The sequence below is a fragment of the Hypanus sabinus genome, chromosome 10 (assembly GCF_030144855.1).
Source record: "Hypanus sabinus isolate sHypSab1 chromosome 10, sHypSab1.hap1, whole genome shotgun sequence".
Lineage (NCBI taxonomy): Eukaryota > Metazoa > Chordata > Chondrichthyes > Myliobatiformes > Dasyatidae > Hypanus > Hypanus sabinus.
The window spans coordinates 113,292,655-113,311,054 of NC_082715.1; the positions used below are offsets into that span (position 1 = coordinate 113,292,655).

The 18,400-nt window shown below is 49.4% G+C and overlaps 2 protein-coding genes across 15 annotated transcripts in view; both read left to right on the forward strand.

The window, feature by feature from the left end:
• The window catches only part of disp1 (dispatched homolog 1 (Drosophila)), a 476,889-nt gene that overhangs the window by 423,997 nt on the left and 34,492 nt on the right, over positions 1–18,400 (forward strand). The window lies entirely within an intron of this gene.
• Positions 1,542–14,127, forward strand: LOC132400992 (uncharacterized). Its single transcript, XM_059982672.1, has 6 exons — positions 1,542–2,568; positions 5,140–6,780; positions 6,979–7,011; positions 7,176–9,050; positions 13,124–14,014; positions 14,048–14,127. The coding sequence occupies exons 2-4, from the start codon at positions 5,154–5,156 to the stop codon at positions 8,375–8,377; spliced, it is 2,862 nt and encodes a 953-aa protein (XP_059838655.1). The 5' UTR covers positions 1,542–2,568; positions 5,140–5,153; the 3' UTR covers positions 8,378–9,050; positions 13,124–14,014; positions 14,048–14,127.

Here is an 18,400-nt window from a genome sequence, read left to right on the forward strand (position 1 = left end):
AAAAATTGTTGTAGTTCAGCAAATTTTTTATCCAAAACCTCCATAAACAATTCAAAAGTTAATTGAGTTTGTTGTGGCGGAGCCTGCTTCTTTCTGTTACCGTTCGGATTGCATCCGGGATCCCGTCCCTTAGACCTGAGAGACATTTCTGTTTGCATATCTTCAAAAGTTCACAACAAACTCTTGACAGTAAATCCAAAAAAAAATTAACAAAGAAACTTTCGGTATAGTTAAAAATAAGCTGAATAAGGGTGATCAAAGGTTAAAAAAAGTAAAGGTTATGGAGCGAATCCAAAACAGTACTCACTCCATGAGCGTCTCCAGCTGACTAAACCTAATCAATCAATCTCTCATAGGATCAAGTATTTACCCATTGAGCTCAACTATACAGAAAGGAACTGCCATTCGTCCTTCCATCCCTTACTAGAAGACCCACACTTTCCACAGATTAACCAGCTGGTTCTGCATGGTAGTCTCTCCTTTGCGGGCATCTTGTTTTATTGAGCATGCTTTTTTGTCTTTGCTGTGAGTGCTAATGTGTTGCTGGAGATTTGAGCAGTGAAGAAGTGCTCTGATGAAAAGATTGTTGCACATTATTTAATTGGTAGCTTTGGACCAACTGGTGCAAAGAACTCACGGAGAAGGAATTATTGTCTCGGTAGGAACCAGACCTTATTGTTACTCTGACAGGCTTTATGCAAACCTTGAAAACAGTTTCTAAGGTTACACATTGAAACTTGGGGAGAAGTACCCCAATGCCCCAAATACAGAGGGGATACTTGGCAGAGAAGCAAAGTGGTTTACAGAAGACTCCATGAAGATCTGCCTTCAGTGGGATATCTAGTGCAGAGATTTAAACTCATGGGAGGAGGCACAGGCACTAAGAGTCATAAACCAGGGAAACAGGCCTTTCACCAACCACTGGGCATCCCTCTACAAATCCACGCACAAATCCACTTTCTTATCAACTCCTCCTGGATTCTATCACTTGTCTACATGTCAGGGACAATTTACATTGGCCAATCAACCCATCAATTGGTGCACTTCTAATATGCCTTGGGAGTGAAGATCAGGATACCTAATATGGTGGCACTGGCTGGGGTAGAGACTAGAGAAACTTGGATAACGTGGGTTATAACAGAAGGTAAGGAAACTGGAGAGGTGGATACAGACTGATATGTAGAGTGAAGAGTATGGATACAGAGGGATGGGCAGTTACAGGTAGAGAAATTAGAGAAGCTAGACAATAAGATAGCATGATTTGGACATCACAAAGAGTTGAAGAAGCAGAGTGCAAACCAGAAGGGTACAAAGACCAGAGAAACAGGCACCAACAAGGAGCTGGCATTGTCAATGGTGGACACTGATGGGGCACCAGTTAGGAGCAGAGATAGGGGAGCAGCCATTATTACCAAGTATTTGGCACTAGGGTAGTAGTAACTGACATGGTTTTACACCACAAGGGTGGACACCACTAGAGCTACTGGAAACTTTTGCAGCTAACTTTGAACTTGGGGAACTGGCAGTAGAGGAGACCAGTGCTGGTTAGATGTCAGGTTAAAAGCATTTCATTTTGTGTGCCCACTTTCTGCCCATATCCTTGTTGCCATCCATCATCCTGGAATAGTGGGATTGAGGAGGCTGGTGTAGGTGTTGTTCGTGGGGTTGAGGAGGCTGGTGTAGGTGTTGTTTGTGTGATTGAGCAGGCTGGTGTTGGTGTTGTTTGTGGGATTGAGGAGGCTGGTGTAGGTGTTGTTCGTGGGATTGAGGAGACTGGTGTAGGTGTTGTTTGTCGGTTTGAGGAGGCTGGTGTAGGTGTTGTTCATGGGGTTGAGAAGACTGGTGTAGGTGTTGTTTGTCGGTTTGAGGAGGCTGGTGTAGGTGTTGTTTGTGGGATTGAGGAGGCTGGTTTACGTGTTCTTCGTGAGATTGAGGAGGCTGGTGTAGGTGTTGTTCGTGGGATTGAGGAGACTGGTGTAGGTGTTGTTTGTCGGTTTGAGGAGGCTGGTGCAGGTGTTGTTTGTGTGATTGAGCAGGCTGGTGTTGGTGTTGTTTGTGGGATTGAGCAGGCTGGTGTAGGTGTTGTTCGTGAGATTGAGGGGACTGGTGTAGGTGTTGTTCGTGGGATTGAGGAGGCTGGTGTAGGTGTTGTTCATGGGATTGAGGCTGGTGTAGGTGTAGTTCGTGAGATTGAGGAGACTGGTGTAGGTGTTGTTCGTGAGATTGAGGAGACTGGTGTAGATGTTGTTCATGGAGTTGAGGAGACTGGTGTAGGTGTTGTTCGTGAGATTGAGGAGACTGGTGTAGGTTTTGTTCGTGAGATTGAGCAGGCTGGTGTAGGTGTTATTTGTGGGATTGAGGAGACTGGTGTAGGTGTTGTTCATGGGATTGAGGAGACTGGTTTAGGTGTTGTTTGTGGGATTGAGGAGGCTGGTGTAGGTGTATTTCGTGCGATTGTGGAGACTGGTGTAGGTGTTGTTTGTGGGATTGAGGAGGCTGGTATAGGTGTTGCTTGTGGATTTGAGGAGGCTGGTGTAGGTGTTCGTGAGATTGAGGAGACTGGTGTAGGTGTTGTTCGTGGGATTGAGGAGACTGGTGTAGTTGTTCTTCGTGAGATTGTGGGGGCTGGTGTAGGTGTTGTTCGTGGGGTTGAGGAGGCTGGTTTAGGTGTTGTTCGTGGGATTGAGGAGACTGGTGTAGGTGTTGTTCATGGCGTTGAGGAGACTGGTGTAGGTGTTGTTTGTCGGTTTGAGGAGGCTGGTTTAGGTGTTGTTTTTGGGATTAAAGAGACTGGTGTAGGTGCTGTTTATGAGACTGAGGAGGCTGGTGTAGGTGTTGCTCATGGGGTTGAGGAGACTGGTGTAGCTGTTGTTCCTGGGGTTGAGCAGAGTGGTGTAGGTGTTCTTCGTGGGAGTGAGGAGGCTTGTTTACGTGTTCTTCGTGAGATTGAGGAGGCTGGTGTAGGTGTTGTTCGTGGGATTGAGGAGACTGGTGTAGGTGTTGTTCATGGGGTTCAGGAGACTGGTGTAGGTGTTGTTTGTCAGTTTGAGGAGGCTGGTGTAGGTGTTGTTTGTGGGATTAAGGAGGCTGGTGTAGGTTTTTTTTGTGGGATTGAGGAGGCTGGTGTAAGTGTTGTTCGTGAGATTGAGGAGACTGGTGTAGGTGTTGTTCATGAGATTGAGGAGACTGGTGAGGGTGTTGTTCGTGGGATTGAGGAGACTGGTGTAGGTGTTGTTCGTGGAGTTGAGGAGGCTGGTGTAGGTGTTGTTCCTGGGATTGAGGAGACTGGTGTAGGTGTTGTTTGTCGGTTTGAGGAGGCTGGTGTAGGTGTTGTTTGTGTGATTGAGCAGGCTGGTGTTGGTGTTGTTTGTGGGATTGAGGAGGCTGGTGTAGGTGTTGTTCGTGGGGTTGAGGAGACTGGTGTAGGTGTTGTTTGTCGTTTTGAGGAGGCTGGTGTAGGTGTTGTTTGTGGGATTGAGGAGGCTGGTTTACGTGTTCTTCGTGAGATTGAGGAGGCTGGTGTAGGTGTTGTTCGTGGGATTGAGGAGACTGGTGTAGGTGTTGTTCATGGGGTTGAGGAGACTGGTGTAGGTGTTGTTTGTAGGTTTGAGGAGGCTGGTGTAGGTGTTGTTTGTGTGATTGAGGAGGCTGGTGTAGGTGTTGTTCGTGAGATTGAGGGGACTGGTGTAGGTGTTGTTCGTGGGATTGAGGAGGCTGGTGTAGGTGTTCATGGGATTGAGGAGGCTGGTGAGGGTGTTGTTCGTGGGGTTGAGGAGACTGGTGTAGCTGTTGTTTGTGGGATTGAGGAGGCTGGTTTACGTGTTCTTCGTGAGATTGAGGAGGCTGGTGTAGGTGTTGTTCGTGGGATTGAGGAGACTGGTGTAGGTGTTGGTCATGGGGTTGAGGAGAATGGTGTAGGTGTTGATCGTGGGATTGAGGAGACTGGTGTAGGTGTTGTTCGTGGAGTTGAGGAGGCTGGTGTAGGTGTTGTTCCTGGGATTGAGGAGGCTGGTGTAGGTTTTTTTTGTGGGATTGAGGAGGCTGGTGTAAGTGTTGTTCGTGAGATTGAGGAGACTGGTGTAGGTGTTGTTCATGAGATTGAGGAGACTGGTGAGGGTGTTGTTCGTGGGATTGAGGAGACTGGTGTAGGTGTTGTTCGTGGAGTTGAGGAGGCTGGTGTAGGTGTTGTTCCTGGGATTGAGGAGACTGGTGTAGGTGTTGTTTGTCGGTTTGAGGAGGCTGGTGTAGGTGTTGTTTGTGGGATTGAGGAGGCTGGTTTACGTGTTCTTCGTGAGATTGAGGAGGCTGGTGTAGGTGTTGTTCGTGGGATTGAGGAGACTGGTGTAGGTGTTGTTCATGGGGTTGAGGAGACTGGTGTAGGTGTTGTTTGTCGGTTTGAGGAGGCTGGTGTAGCTGTTGTTTGTGGGATTGAGGAGGCTGGTGTAGGTGTTGTTCGTGGGATTGAGGAGACTGGTGTAGGTGTTGTTTGTCGGTTTGAGGAGGCTGGTGTAGGTGTTGTTCATGGGGTTGAGGAGACTGGTGTAGGTGTTGTTTGTCGGTTTGAGGAGGCTGGTGTAGGTGTTGTTTGTGGGATTAAGGAGGCTGGTTTACGTGTTCTTCGTGAGATTGAGGAGGCTGGTGTAGGTGTTGTTCGTGGGATTGAGGAGACTGGTGTAGGTGTTGTTCATGGGGTTGAGGAGACTGGTGTAGGTGTTGTTTGTGTGATTGAGCAGGCTGGTGTTGGTGTTGTTTGTGGGATTGAGCAGGCTGGTGTAGGTGTTGTTCGTGAGATTGAGGGGACTGGTGTAGGTGTTGTTCGTGGGATTGAGGAGGCTGGTGTAGGTGTTGTTCATGGGATTGAGGAGGCTGGTGTAGGTGTTGTTCGTGGGATTGAGGAGACTGGTGTAGGTGTTGTTTGTCGGATTGAGGAGGCTGATGTAGGTGTAGTTCGTGAGATTGAGGAGACTGGTGTAGGTGTTGTTCGTGAGATTGAGGAGACTGCTGTAGGTTTTGTTCGTGAGATTGAGCAGGCTGGTGTAGGTGTTATTTGTGGGATTGAGGAGACTGGTGTAGGTGTTGTTCGTGGGATTGAGGAGACTGGTTTAGGTGTTGTTTGTGGGATTGAGGAGGCTGGTGTAGGTGTATTTCGTGCGATGGTGGAGACTGGTGTAGGTGTTGTTTGTGGGATTGAGGAGGCTGGTATAGGTGTTGCTTGTGGATTTGAGGAGGCTGGTGTAGGTGTTCGTGAGATTGAGGAGACTGGTGTAGGTGTTGTTCGTGGGATTGAGGAGGCTGGTGTAGGTGTTGTTCGTGAGATTGAGGAGGCTGGTGTAGGTGTTGTTCGTGGGATTGAGGAGACTGGTGTAGGTGTTGTTCATGGCGTTGAGGAGACTGGTGTAGGTGTTGTTTGTCGGTTTGAGGAGGCTGGTTTAGGTGTTTTTGGGATTAAAGAGACTGGTGTAGGTGCTGTTTATGAGACTGAGGAGGCTGGTGTAGGTGTTGCTCATGGGGTTGAGGAGACTGGTGTAGCTGTTGTTCCTGGGGTTGAGCAGAGTGGTGTAGGTGTTCTTCGTGGGAGTGAGGAGGCTTGTTTACGTGTTCTTCGTGAGATTGAGGAGGCTGGTGTAGGTGTTGTTCGTGGGATTGAGGAGACTGGTGTAGGTGTTGTTCATGGGGTTCAGGAGACTGGTGTAGGTGTTGTTTGTCAGTTTGAGGAGGCTGGTGTAGGTGTTGTTTGTGGGATTAAGGAGGCTGGTGTAGGTTTTTTTTGTGGGATTGAGGAGGCTGGTGTAAGTGTTGTTCGTGAGATTGAGGAGACTGGTGTAGGTGTTGTTCATGAGATTGAGGAGACTGTTGAGGGTGTTGTTCGTGGGATTGAGGAGACTGGTGTAGGTGTTGTTCGTGGAGTTGAGGAGGCTGGTGTAGGTGTTGTTCCTGGGATTGAGGAGACTGGTGTAGGTGTTGTTTGTCGGTTTGAGGAGGCTGGTGTAGGTGTTGTTTGTGTGATTGAGCAGGCTGGTGTAGGTGTTGTTCGTGGGATTGAGGAGACTGGTGTAGGTGTTGTTTGTCGGTTTCAGGAGGCTGGTGTAGGTGTTGTTCATGGGGTTGAGGAGACTGGTGTAGGTGTTGTTTGTCGTTTCGAGGAGGCTGGTGTGGGTGTTGTTTGTGGGATTGAGGAGGCTGATTTACGTGTTCTTCGTGAGATTGAGGAGGCTGGTGTAGGTGTTGTTCGTGGGATTGAGGAGACTGGTGTAGGTGTTGTTCATGGGGTTGAGGAGACTGGTGTAGGTGTTGTTTGTAGGTTTGAGGAGGCTGGTGTAGGTGTTGTTTGTGTGATTGAGGAGGCTGCTGTAGGTGTTGTTCGTGAGATTGAGGGGACTGGTGTAGGTGTTGTTCGTGGGATTGAGGAGGCTGGTGTAGGTGTTCATGGGATTGAGGAGGCTGGTGAGGGTGTTGTTCGTGGGATTGAGGAGACTGGTGTAGGTGTTGTTTGTGGGATTGAGGACGCTGGTTTACGTGTTCTTCGTGAGATTGAGGAGGCTGGTGTAGGTGTTGTTCGTGGGATTGAGGAGGCTGGTGTAAGTGTTGTTCGTGAGATTGAGGAGACTGGTGTAGGTGTTGTTCATGAGATTGAGGAGACTGGTGAGGGTGTTGTTCGTGGGATTGAGGAGACTGGTGTAGGTGTTGTTCGTGGAGTTGAGGAGGCTGGTGTAGGTGTTGTTCCTGGGATTGAGGAGACTGGTGTAGGTGTTGTTTGTCGGTTTGAGGAGGCTGGTGTAGGTGTTGTTTGTGGGATTGAGGAGGCTGGTTTACATGTTCTTCGTGAGATTGAGGAGGCTGGTGTAGGTGTTGTTCGTGGGATTGAGGAGACTGGTGTAGGTGTTGTTCATGGGGTTGAGGAGACTGGTGTAGGTGTTGTTCATGGGGTTGAGGAGACTGGTGTAGGTGTTGTTTGTCAGTTTGAGGAGGCTGGTGTAGGTGTTGTTTGTGTGATTGAGCAGGCTGGTGTTGGTGTTGTTTGTGGGATTGAGCAGGCTGGTGTAGGTGTTGTTCGTGAGATTGAGGGGACTGGTGTAGGTGTTGTTCGTGGGATTGAGGAGGCTGGTGTAGGTGTTGTTCATGGATTGAGGAGGCTGGTGTAGGGGTTGTTCGTGGGATTGAGGAGACTGGTGTAGGTGTTGTTTGTCGGATTGAGGAGGCTGATGTAGGTGTAGTTCGTGAGATTGAGGAGACTGGTGTAGGTGTTGTTCGTGAGATTGAGGAGACTGGTGTAGGTTTTGTTCGTGAGATTGAGCAGGCTGGTGTAGGTGTTATTTGTGGGATTGAGGAGACTGGTTTAGGTGTTGTTTGTGGGATTGAGGAGACTGGTGTAGGTGTTGTTTGTCGGTTTGAGGAGGCTGGTGTAGGTGTTGTTTGTGTGATTGAGCAGGCTGGTGTTGGTGTTGTTTGTGGGATTGAGGAGGCTGGTGTAGGTGTTGTTCGTGGGATTGAGGAGACTGGTGTAGGTATTGTTTGTCGGTTTGAGGAGGCTGGTGTAGGTGTTGTTCATGGGGTTGAGGAGACTGATGTAGGTGTTGTTTGTCGTTTTGAGGAGGCTGGTGTAGGTGTTGTTTGTGGGATTGAGGAGGCTGGTTTACGTGTTCTTCGTGAGATTGAGGAGGCTGGTGTAGGTGTTGTTCGTGGGATTGAGGAGACTGGTGTAGGTGTTGTTCATGGGGTTGAGGAGACTGGTGTAGGTGTTGTTTGTCGGTTTGAGGAGGCTGGTGTAGGTGTTGTTTGTGTGATTGAGCAGGCTGGTGTTGGTGTTGTTTGTGGGATTGAGGAGGCTGGTGTATGTGTTGTTCGTGAGATTGAGGGGACTGGTGTAGGTGTTGTTCGTGGGATTGAGGAGGCTGGTGTAGGTGTTGTTCATGAGATTGAGGAGGCTGGTGTAGGTGTTGTTCGTGGGATTGAGGAGACTGGTGTAGGTGTTTGTCGGATTGAGGAGGCTGATGTAGGTGTTGTTCGTGAGATTGAGGAGACTGGTGTAGATGTTGTTCATGGAGTTGAGGAGACTGGTGTAGGTGTTGTTCTTGAGATTGAGGAGACTGGTGTAGGTTTTGTTTGTGAGATCGAGCAGGCTGGTGTAGGTGTTATTTGTGGGATTGAGGAGACTGGTGTAGGTGTTGTTCGTGGGATTGAGGAGACTGGTTTAGGTGTTGTTCGTGGGATTGAGGAGGCTGGTGTAGGTGTATTTCGTGCAATTGTGGAGACTGGTGTAGGTGTTGTTTGTGGGATTGAGGAGGCTGGTGTAGGTGTTGCTTGTGGATTTGAGGAGGCTGGTGTAGGTGTTCGTGAGATTGAGGAGACTGGTGTAGGTGTTGTTCGTGGGATTTAGGAGACTGGTGTACTTGTTGTTCGTGAGATTGAGGGGACTGGTGTAGGTGTTGTTCGTGGGATTGAGGAGGCTGGTGTAGGTGTTGTTCATGAGATTGAGGAGGCTGGTGTAGGTGTTGTTCGTGGGATTGAGGAGACTGGTGTAGGTGTTGTTTGTCGGATTGAGGAGGCTGATGTAGGTGTTGTTCGTGAGATTGAGGAGACTGGTGTAGGTGTTGTTCGTGAGATTGAGGAGACTGGTGTAGATGTTGTTCATGGAGTTGAGGAGACTGGTGTAGGTGTTGTTCGTGAGATTGAGGAGACTGGTGTAGGTTTTGTTCGTGAGATTGAGCAGGCTGGTGTAGGTGTTATTTGTGGGATTGAGGAGACTGGTGTAGGTGTTGTTCGTGGGATTGAGGAGACTGGTTTAGGTGTTGTTCGTGGGATTGAGGAGGCTGGTGTAGGTGTATTTCGTGCGATTGTGGAGACTGGTGTAGGTGTTGTTTGTGGGATTGAGGAGGCTGGTGTAGGTGTTGCTTGTGGATTTGAGGAGGCTGGTGTAGGTGTTGTTCGTGGGATTTAGGAGACTGGTGTACTTGTTGTTCGTGAGATTGAGGGGACTGGTGTAGGTGTTGTTCGTGGGGTCGAGGAGGCTGGTTTAGGTGTTGTTTTTGGGATTAAAGAGTCTAGTGTAGGTGCTGTTTGTGAGACTGAGGAGGCTGGTGTAGGTGTTGTTCATGGGGTTGAGGAGACTGGTGTAGCTGTTGTTCCTGTGGTTGAGCAGAGTGGTGTAGGTGTTGTTCGTGGGAGTGAGGAGGCTGGTTTACGTGTTCTTCGTGAGATTGAGGAGGCTGGTGTAGGTGTTGTTCGTGGGATTGAGGAGACTGGTGTAGGTGTTGTTCATGGGGTTGAGGAGACTGGTGTAGGTGTTGTTTGTCAGTTTGAGGAGGCTTGTGTAGGTGTTGTTTGTGGGATTGAGGAGGCTGGTGTAGGTTTTTTTTGTGGGATTGAGGAGGCTGGTGTAAGTGTTGTTCGTGAGATTGAGACTGGTGTAGATGTTGTTCATGAGATTGAGGAGACTGGTGTAGGTGTTGTTCATGGGGTTGAGGAGACTGGTGTAGGTGTTGTTTGTGTGATTGAGCAGGCTGGTGTTGGTGTTGTTTGTGGGATTGAGCAGGCTGGTGTAGGTGTTGTTCGTGAGATTGAGGGGACTGGTGTAGGTGTTGTTCGTGGGATTGAGGAGGCTGGTGTAGGTGTTGTTCATGGGATTGAGGAGGCTGGTGTAGGTGTTGTTCGTGGGATTGAGGAGACTGGTGTAGGTGTTGTTTGTCGGATTGAGGAGGCTGATGTAGGTGTAGTTCGTGAGATTGAGGAGACTGGTGTAGGTGTTGTTCGTGAGATTGAGGAGACTGCTGTAGGTTTTGTTCGTGAGATTGAGCAGGCTGGTGTAGGTGTTATTTGTGGGATTGAGGAGACTGGTGTAGGTGTTGTTCGTGGGATTGAGGAGACTGGTTTAGGTGTTGTTTGTGGGATTGAGGAGGCTGGTGTAGGTGTATTTCGTGCGATGGTGGAGACTGGTGTAGGTGTTGTTTGTGGGATTGAGGAGGCTGGTATAGGTGTTGCTTGTGGATTTGAGGAGGCTGGTGTAGGTGTTCGTGAGATTGAGGAGACTGGTGTAGGTGTTGTTCGTGGGATTGAGGAGGCTGGTGTAGGTGTTGTTCGTGAGATTGAGGAGGCTGGTGTAGGTGTTGTTCGTGGGATTGAGGAGACTGGTGTAGGTGTTGTTCATGGCGTTGAGGAGACTGGTGTAGGTGTTGTTTGTCGGTTTGAGGAGGCTGGTTTAGGTGTTTTTGGGATTAAAGAGACTGGTGTAGGTGCTGTTTATGAGACTGAGGAGGCTGGTGTAGGTGTTGCTCATGGGGTTGAGGAGACTGGTGTAGCTGTTGTTCCTGGGGTTGAGCAGAGTGGTGTAGGTGTTCTTCGTGGGAGTGAGGAGGCTTGTTTACGTGTTCTTCGTGAGATTGAGGAGGCTGGTGTAGGTGTTGTTCGTGGGATTGAGGAGACTGGTGTAGGTGTTGTTCATGGGGTTCAGGAGACTGGTGTAGGTGTTGTTTGTCAGTTTGAGGAGGCTGGTGTAGGTGTTGTTTGTGGGATTAAGGAGGCTGGTGTAGGTTTTTTTTGTGGGATTGAGGAGGCTGGTGTAAGTGTTGTTCGTGAGATTGAGGAGACTGGTGTAGGTGTTGTTCATGAGATTGAGGAGACTGTTGAGGGTGTTGTTCGTGGGATTGAGGAGACTGGTGTAGGTGTTGTTCGTGGAGTTGAGGAGGCTGGTGTAGGTGTTGTTCCTGGGATTGAGGAGACTGGTGTAGGTGTTGTTTGTCGGTTTGAGGAGGCTGGTGTAGGTGTTGTTTGTGTGATTGAGCAGGCTGGTGTAGGTGTTGTTCGTGGGATTGAGGAGACTGGTGTAGGTGTTGTTTGTCGGTTTCAGGAGGCTGGTGTAGGTGTTGTTCATGGGGTTGAGGAGACTGGTGTAGGTGTTGTTTGTCGTTTCGAGGAGGCTGGTGTGGGTGTTGTTTGTGGGATTGAGGAGGCTGATTTACGTGTTCTTCGTGAGATTGAGGAGGCTGGTGTAGGTGTTGTTCGTGGGATTGAGGAGACTGGTGTAGGTGTTGTTCATGGGGTTGAGGAGACTGGTGTAGGTGTTGTTTGTAGGTTTGAGGAGGCTGGTGTAGGTGTTGTTTGTGTGATTGAGGAGGCTGCTGTAGGTGTTGTTCGTGAGATTGAGGGGACTGGTGTAGGTGTTGTTCGTGGGATTGAGGAGGCTGGTGTAGGTGTTCATGGGATTGAGGAGGCTGGTGAGGGTGTTGTTCGTGGGATTGAGGAGACTGGTGTAGGTGTTGTTTGTGGGATTGAGGACGCTGGTTTACGTGTTCTTCGTGAGATTGAGGAGGCTGGTGTAGGTGTTGTTCGTGGGATTGAGGAGGCTGGTGTAAGTGTTGTTCGTGAGATTGAGGAGACTGGTGTAGGTGTTGTTCATGAGATTGAGGAGACTGGTGAGGGTGTTGTTCGTGGGATTGAGGAGACTGGTGTAGGTGTTGTTCGTGGAGTTGAGGAGGCTGGTGTAGGTGTTGTTCCTGGGATTGAGGAGACTGGTGTAGGTGTTGTTTGTCGGTTTGAGGAGGCTGGTGTAGGTGTTGTTTGTGGGATTGAGGAGGCTGGTTTACATGTTCTTCGTGAGATTGAGGAGGCTGGTGTAGGTGTTGTTCGTGGGATTGAGGAGACTGGTGTAGGTGTTGTTCATGGGGTTGAGGAGACTGGTGTAGGTGTTGTTCATGGGGTTGAGGAGACTGGTGTAGGTGTTGTTTGTCAGTTTGAGGAGGCTGGTGTAGGTGTTGTTTGTGTGATTGAGCAGGCTGGTGTTGGTGTTGTTTGTGGGATTGAGCAGGCTGGTGTAGGTGTTGTTCGTGAGATTGAGGGGACTGGTGTAGGTGTTGTTCGTGGGATTGAGGAGGCTGGTGTAGGTGTTGTTCATGGATTGAGGAGGCTGGTGTAGGGGTTGTTCGTGGGATTGAGGAGACTGGTGTAGGTGTTGTTTGTCGGATTGAGGAGGCTGATGTAGGTGTAGTTCGTGAGATTGAGGAGACTGGTGTAGGTGTTGTTCGTGAGATTGAGGAGACTGGTGTAGGTTTTGTTCGTGAGATTGAGCAGGCTGGTGTAGGTGTTATTTGTGGGATTGAGGAGACTGGTTTAGGTGTTGTTTGTGGGATTGAGGAGACTGGTGTAGGTGTTGTTTGTCGGTTTGAGGAGGCTGGTGTAGGTGTTGTTTGTGTGATTGAGCAGGCTGGTGTTGGTGTTGTTTGTGGGATTGAGGAGGCTGGTGTAGGTGTTGTTCGTGGGATTGAGGAGACTGGTGTAGGTATTGTTTGTCGGTTTGAGGAGGCTGGTGTAGGTGTTGTTCATGGGGTTGAGGAGACTGATGTAGGTGTTGTTTGTCGTTTTGAGGAGGCTGGTGTAGGTGTTGTTTGTGGGATTGAGGAGGCTGGTTTACGTGTTCTTCGTGAGATTGAGGAGGCTGGTGTAGGTGTTGTTCGTGGGATTGAGGAGACTGGTGTAGGTGTTGTTCATGGGGTTGAGGAGACTGGTGTAGGTGTTGTTTGTCGGTTTGAGGAGGCTGGTGTAGGTGTTGTTTGTGTGATTGAGCAGGCTGGTGTTGGTGTTGTTTGTGGGATTGAGGAGGCTGGTGTATGTGTTGTTCGTGAGATTGAGGGGACTGGTGTAGGTGTTGTTCGTGGGATTGAGGAGGCTGGTGTAGGTGTTGTTCATGAGATTGAGGAGGCTGGTGTAGGTGTTGTTCGTGGGATTGAGGAGACTGGTGTAGGTGTTTGTCGGATTGAGGAGGCTGATGTAGGTGTTGTTCGTGAGATTGAGGAGACTGGTGTAGATGTTGTTCATGGAGTTGAGGAGACTGGTGTAGGTGTTGTTCTTGAGATTGAGGAGACTGGTGTAGGTTTTGTTTGTGAGATCGAGCAGGCTGGTGTAGGTGTTATTTGTGGGATTGAGGAGACTGGTGTAGGTGTTGTTCGTGGGATTGAGGAGACTGGTTTAGGTGTTGTTCGTGGGATTGAGGAGGCTGGTGTAGGTGTATTTCGTGCAATTGTGGAGACTGGTGTAGGTGTTGTTTGTGGGATTGAGGAGGCTGGTGTAGGTGTTGCTTGTGGATTTGAGGAGGCTGGTGTAGGTGTTCGTGAGATTGAGGAGACTGGTGTAGGTGTTGTTCGTGGGATTTAGGAGACTGGTGTACTTGTTGTTCGTGAGATTGAGGGGACTGGTGTAGGTGTTGTTCGTGGGATTGAGGAGGCTGGTGTAGGTGTTGTTCATGAGATTGAGGAGGCTGGTGTAGGTGTTGTTCGTGGGATTGAGGAGACTGGTGTAGGTGTTGTTTGTCGGATTGAGGAGGCTGATGTAGGTGTTGTTCGTGAGATTGAGGAGACTGGTGTAGGTGTTGTTCGTGAGATTGAGGAGACTGGTGTAGATGTTGTTCATGGAGTTGAGGAGACTGGTGTAGGTGTTGTTCGTGAGATTGAGGAGACTGGTGTAGGTTTTGTTCGTGAGATTGAGCAGGCTGGTGTAGGTGTTATTTGTGGGATTGAGGAGACTGGTGTAGGTGTTGTTCGTGGGATTGAGGAGACTGGTTTAGGTGTTGTTCGTGGGATTGAGGAGGCTGGTGTAGGTGTATTTCGTGCGATTGTGGAGACTGGTGTAGGTGTTGTTTGTGGGATTGAGGAGGCTGGTGTAGGTGTTGCTTGTGGATTTGAGGAGGCTGGTGTAGGTGTTGTTCGTGGGATTTAGGAGACTGGTGTACTTGTTGTTCGTGAGATTGAGGGGACTGGTGTAGGTGTTGTTCGTGGGGTCGAGGAGGCTGGTTTAGGTGTTGTTTTTGGGATTAAAGAGTCTAGTGTAGGTGCTGTTTGTGAGACTGAGGAGGCTGGTGTAGGTGTTGTTCATGGGGTTGAGGAGACTGGTGTAGCTGTTGTTCCTGTGGTTGAGCAGAGTGGTGTAGGTGTTGTTCGTGGGAGTGAGGAGGCTGGTTTACGTGTTCTTCGTGAGATTGAGGAGGCTGGTGTAGGTGTTGTTCGTGGGATTGAGGAGACTGGTGTAGGTGTTGTTCATGGGGTTGAGGAGACTGGTGTAGGTGTTGTTTGTCAGTTTGAGGAGGCTTGTGTAGGTGTTGTTTGTGGGATTGAGGAGGCTGGTGTAGGTTTTTTTTGTGGGATTGAGGAGGCTGGTGTAAGTGTTGTTCGTGAGATTGAGACTGGTGTAGATGTTGTTCATGAGATTGAGGAGACTGGTGTAGATGTTGTTCATAGAGTTGAGGAGACTAGTGTAGATGTTGTTCGTTGGATTGAGGAGGCTGGTTTAGGTGTTGTTCGTGGATTGAGGAGGCTGGTGTAGGTGTTGTTTGTGAGATTGAGGAGGCTGGTGTAGGTGTTGTTCGTGGGATTGAGGGGACTGATGTAGGTGTTGTTCGTGGGATTGAGGAGACTGGTGTAGGTGTTGTTCGTGGAGTTGAGGAGGCTGGTGTAGGTGTTGTTCGTGAGATTGAGGGGACTGGTGTAGGTGTTGTTCGTGGGATTGAGGTGGCTGGTGTAGGTGTTGTTCATGAGATTGAGGAGGCTGGTGTAGGTGTTGTTCGTGGGATTGAGGAGACTGGTGTAGGTGTTGTTTGTCGGATTGAGGAGGCTGATGTAGGTGTTGTTCGTGAGATTGAGGAGACTGGTGTAGGTGTTGTTCGTGAGATTGAGGAGACTGGTGTAGATGTTGTTCATGGAGTTGAGGAGACTGGTGTAGGTGTTGTTCGTGAGATTGAGGAGACTGGTGTAGGTTTTGTTCGTGAGATTGAGCAGGCTGATGTAGGTGTTATTTGTGGGATTGAGGAGACTGGTGTAGGTGTTGTTCGTGGGATTGAGGAGACTGGTTTAGGTGTTGTTTGTGGGATTGAGGAGGCTGGTGTAGGTGTATTTCGTGCGATTGTGGAGACTGGTGTAGGTGTTGTTTGTGGGATTGAGGAGGCTGGTGTAGGTGTTGCTTGTGGATTTGAGGAGGCTGGTGTAGGTGTTCGTGAGATTGAGGAGACTGGTGTAGGTGTTGTTCGTGGGATTTAGGAGACTGGTGTACTTGTTGTTCGTGAGATTGAGGGGACTGGTGTAGGTGTTGTTCGTGGGGTCGAGGAGGCTGGTTTAGGTGTTGTTTTTGGGATTAAAGAGTCTGGTGTAGGTGCTGTTTGTGAGACTGAGGAGGCTGGTGTAGGTGTTGTTCATGGGGTTGAGGAGACTGGTGTAGCTGTTGTTCCTGGGGTTGAGCAGAGTGGTGTAGGTGTTGTTCGTGGGAGTGAGGAGGCTGGTTTACGTGTTCTTCGTGAGATTGAGGAGGCTGGTGTAGGTGTTGTTCGTGGGATTGAGGAGACTGGTGTAGGTGTTGTTCATGGGGTTGAGGAGACTGGTGTAGGTGTTATTTGTCAGTTTGAGGAGGCTTGTGTAGGTGTTGTTTGTGGGATTGAGGAGGCTGGTGTAGGTTTTTTTTGTGGGATTGAGGAGGCTGGTGTAAGTGTTGTTCGTGAGATTGAGACTGGTGTAGATGTTGTTCATGAGATTGAGGAGACTGGTGTAGATGTTGTTCATAGAGTTGAGGAGACTAGTGTAGATGTTGTTCGTTGGATTGAGGAGGCTGGTTTAGGTGTTGTTCGTGGGATTGAGGAGGCTGGTGTAGGTGTTGTTCGTGGGATTGTGGAGGCTGGTGTAGGTGTTGTTCGTGGGATTGAGGAGGCTGGTGTAGGTGTTGTTCATGAGATTGAGGAGGCTGGTGTAGGTGTTGTTTTTGGGATTAAAGAGTCTGGTGTAGGTGCTGTTCGTGACATTGAGGAGACTGGTGTAGGTGTTTTTGGTGGGATTGAGGAGACAGGTGTAGGTGTTGTTCATGCAATTGATGAGGTTGGTGTAGGTGTTGTTCGTGGGATTGAGGAAACTGGTGTAGGTGTTGTTCATGGGGTTGAGGAGGCTGGTGTAGGTGTTGTTCATGAGATTGAGGGGACTGGTGTAGGTGTTGTTCGTGGGATTGAGGAGGCTGGTGTAGGTGTTGTTCGTGGGATTGAGGAGGCTGGTGTAGGTGTTGTTCGTGGGATTGAGGAGGCTGGTGTAGGTGTTGTTCATGAGATTGAGGAGGCTGGTGTAGGTGTTGTTCGTGGGATTGAGGAGACTGGTGTAGGTGTTGTTTGTCGGATTGAGGAGGCTGATGTAGGTGTTGTTCGTGAGATTGAGGAGACTGGTGTAGGTGTTGTTCGTGAGATTGAGGAGACTGGTGTAGATGTTGTTCATGGAGTTGAGGAGACTGGTGTAGGTGTTGTTCGTGAGATTGAGGAGACTGGTGTAGGTTTTGTTCGTGAGATTGAGCAGGCTGGTGTAGGTGTTATTTGTGGGATTGAGGAGACTGGTGTAGGTGTTGTTCGTGGGATTGAGGAGACTGGTTTAGGTGTTGTTCGTGGGATTGAGGAGGCTGGTGTAGGTGTATTTCGTGCGATTGTGGAGACTGGTGTAGGTGTTGTTTGTGGGATTGAGGAGGCTGGTGTAGGTGTTGCTTGTGGATTTGAGGAGGCTGGTGTAGGTGTTCGTGAGATTGAGGAGACTGGTGTAGGTGTTGTTCGTGGGATTTAGGAGACTGGTGTACTTGTTGTTCGTGAGATTGAGGGGACTGGTGTAGGTGTTGTTCGTGGGGTCGAGGAGGCTGGTTTAGGTGTTGTTTTTGGGATTAAAAAGTCTGGTGTAGGTGCTGTTTGTGAGACTGAGGAGGCTGGTGTAGGTGTTGTTCATGGGGTTGAGGAGACTGGTGTAGCTGTTGTTCCTGGGGTTGAGCAGAGTGGTGTAGGTGTTGTTCGTGGGAGTGAGGAGGCTGGTTTACGTGTTCTTCGTGAGATTGAGGAGGCTGGTGTAGGTGTTGTTCGTGGGATTGAGGAGACTGGTGTAGGTGTTGTTTGTCAGTTTGAGGAGGCTTGTGTAGGTGTTGTTTGTGGGATTGAGGAGGCTGGTGTAGGTTTTTTTTGTGGGATTGAGGAGGCTGGTGTAAGTGTTGTTCGTGAGATTGAGACTGGTGTAGATGTTGTTCATGAGATTGAGGAGACTGGTGTAGATGTTGTTCATAGAGTTGAGGAGACTAGTGTAGATGTTGTTCGTTGGATTGAGGAGGCTGGTTTAGGTGTTGTTCGTGGGATTGAGGAGGCTGGTGTAGGTGTTGTTTGTGAGATTGTGGAGGCTGGTGTAGGTGTTGTTCGTGGGATTGTGGAGGCTGGTGTAGGTGTTGTTCGTGACATTGAGGAGACTGGTGTAGGTGTTTTTGGTGGGATTGAGGAGACAGGTGTAGGTGTTGTTCATGCAATTGATGAGGTTGGTGTAGGTGTTGTTCGTGGGATTGAGGAAACTGGTGTAGGTGTTGTTCATGGGGTTGAGGAGGCTGGTGTAGGTGTTGTTCATGAGATTGAGGGGACTGGTGTAGGTGTTGTTCGTGGGATTGAGGAGGCTGGTGTAGGAGTTGTTCGTGGGATTGAGGAGGCTGGTGTAGGTGTTGTTCGTGGGATTGAGGAGGCTGGTGTAGGTGTTGTTCGTGGGATTGAGGAGACTGGTGTAGGTGTTGTTCGTGGGATTGATGAGGCTGGTTTAGGTGTTGTTCGTGGGATTTAGGAGACTGGTGTAGGTGTTGTTCATGGGATTGAGGAGGCTGGTGAGGGTGTTGTTCGTGGGATTGAGGAGACTGGTGTAGGTGTTGTTCGTGGAGTTGAGGAGGCTGGTGTAGGTGTTGTTCGTGAGATTGAGGAGACTGGTGTAGGTGTTGTTCGTGGGGTTGAGCAGACTGGTGTAGGTGTTGTTCATGGCATTGAGGAGACTGGTGTAGGTGTTGTTCGTGGGATTGATGAGGCTGGTGTAGGTGTTGTTCGTGGGATTGAGGAGGCTGGTGAGGGTGTTGTTCGTGGGATTGAGGAGACTGGTGTAGGTGTTGTTCGTGGAGTTGAGGAGGCTGGTGTAGGCGTTGTTCGTGAGATTGAGGAGACTGGTGTAGGTGTTGTTCGTGGGGTTGAGCAGACTGGTGTAGGTGTTGTTCATGGCATTGAGGAGACTGGTGTAGGTCTTGTTCGTGGGATTGAGGAGACTGGTGTAGGTGTTGTTCGTGCGATTGAGGAGACTGGTGTAGGTGTTGTTTGTCAGGTTGAGGGGGCTGGTGTAGGTTTTGTTCGTGGGGTTGAGGAGGCTGGTTTAGGTGTTGTTTTTGGGATTGAGGAGACTGGTGTAGGTGCTGTTTGTGAGACTGAGGAGGCTGGTGTAGGTGTTGTTCGTGAGATTGAGGGGGCTGGAGTAGGTGTTGTTCGTGGGGTTGAGGAGGGTGGTTTAGGTGTTGTTTTTGGGATTGAGGAGACTGGTGTAGGTTCTGTCTGTGAGACTGAGGAGGCTGGTGTAGGTGTTCATGGGGTTGAGGAGACTGGTGTAGGTGTTGTTCGTGGGGT

Bases quoted from the DNA above. Each gene is read 5' to 3' on its own strand.
- LOC132400992 (XM_059982672.1), top strand. From the start codon at position 5,154: ATGGTGGAGACTGGTGTAGGTGTTGTTTGTGGGATTGAGGAGGCTGGT. The intron at 6,781-6,978 runs GTGTTGTTTGTG...AGGCTGGTGTAG, and splicing joins GTTTGAGGAGGCTGGTGTAG to GTGTTGTTTGTGTGATTGAG. The intron at 7,012-7,175 runs GTGTTGTTTGTG...AGACTGGTGTAG, and splicing joins GATTGAGCAGGCTGGTGTTG to GTGTTGTTTGTCGGATTGAG.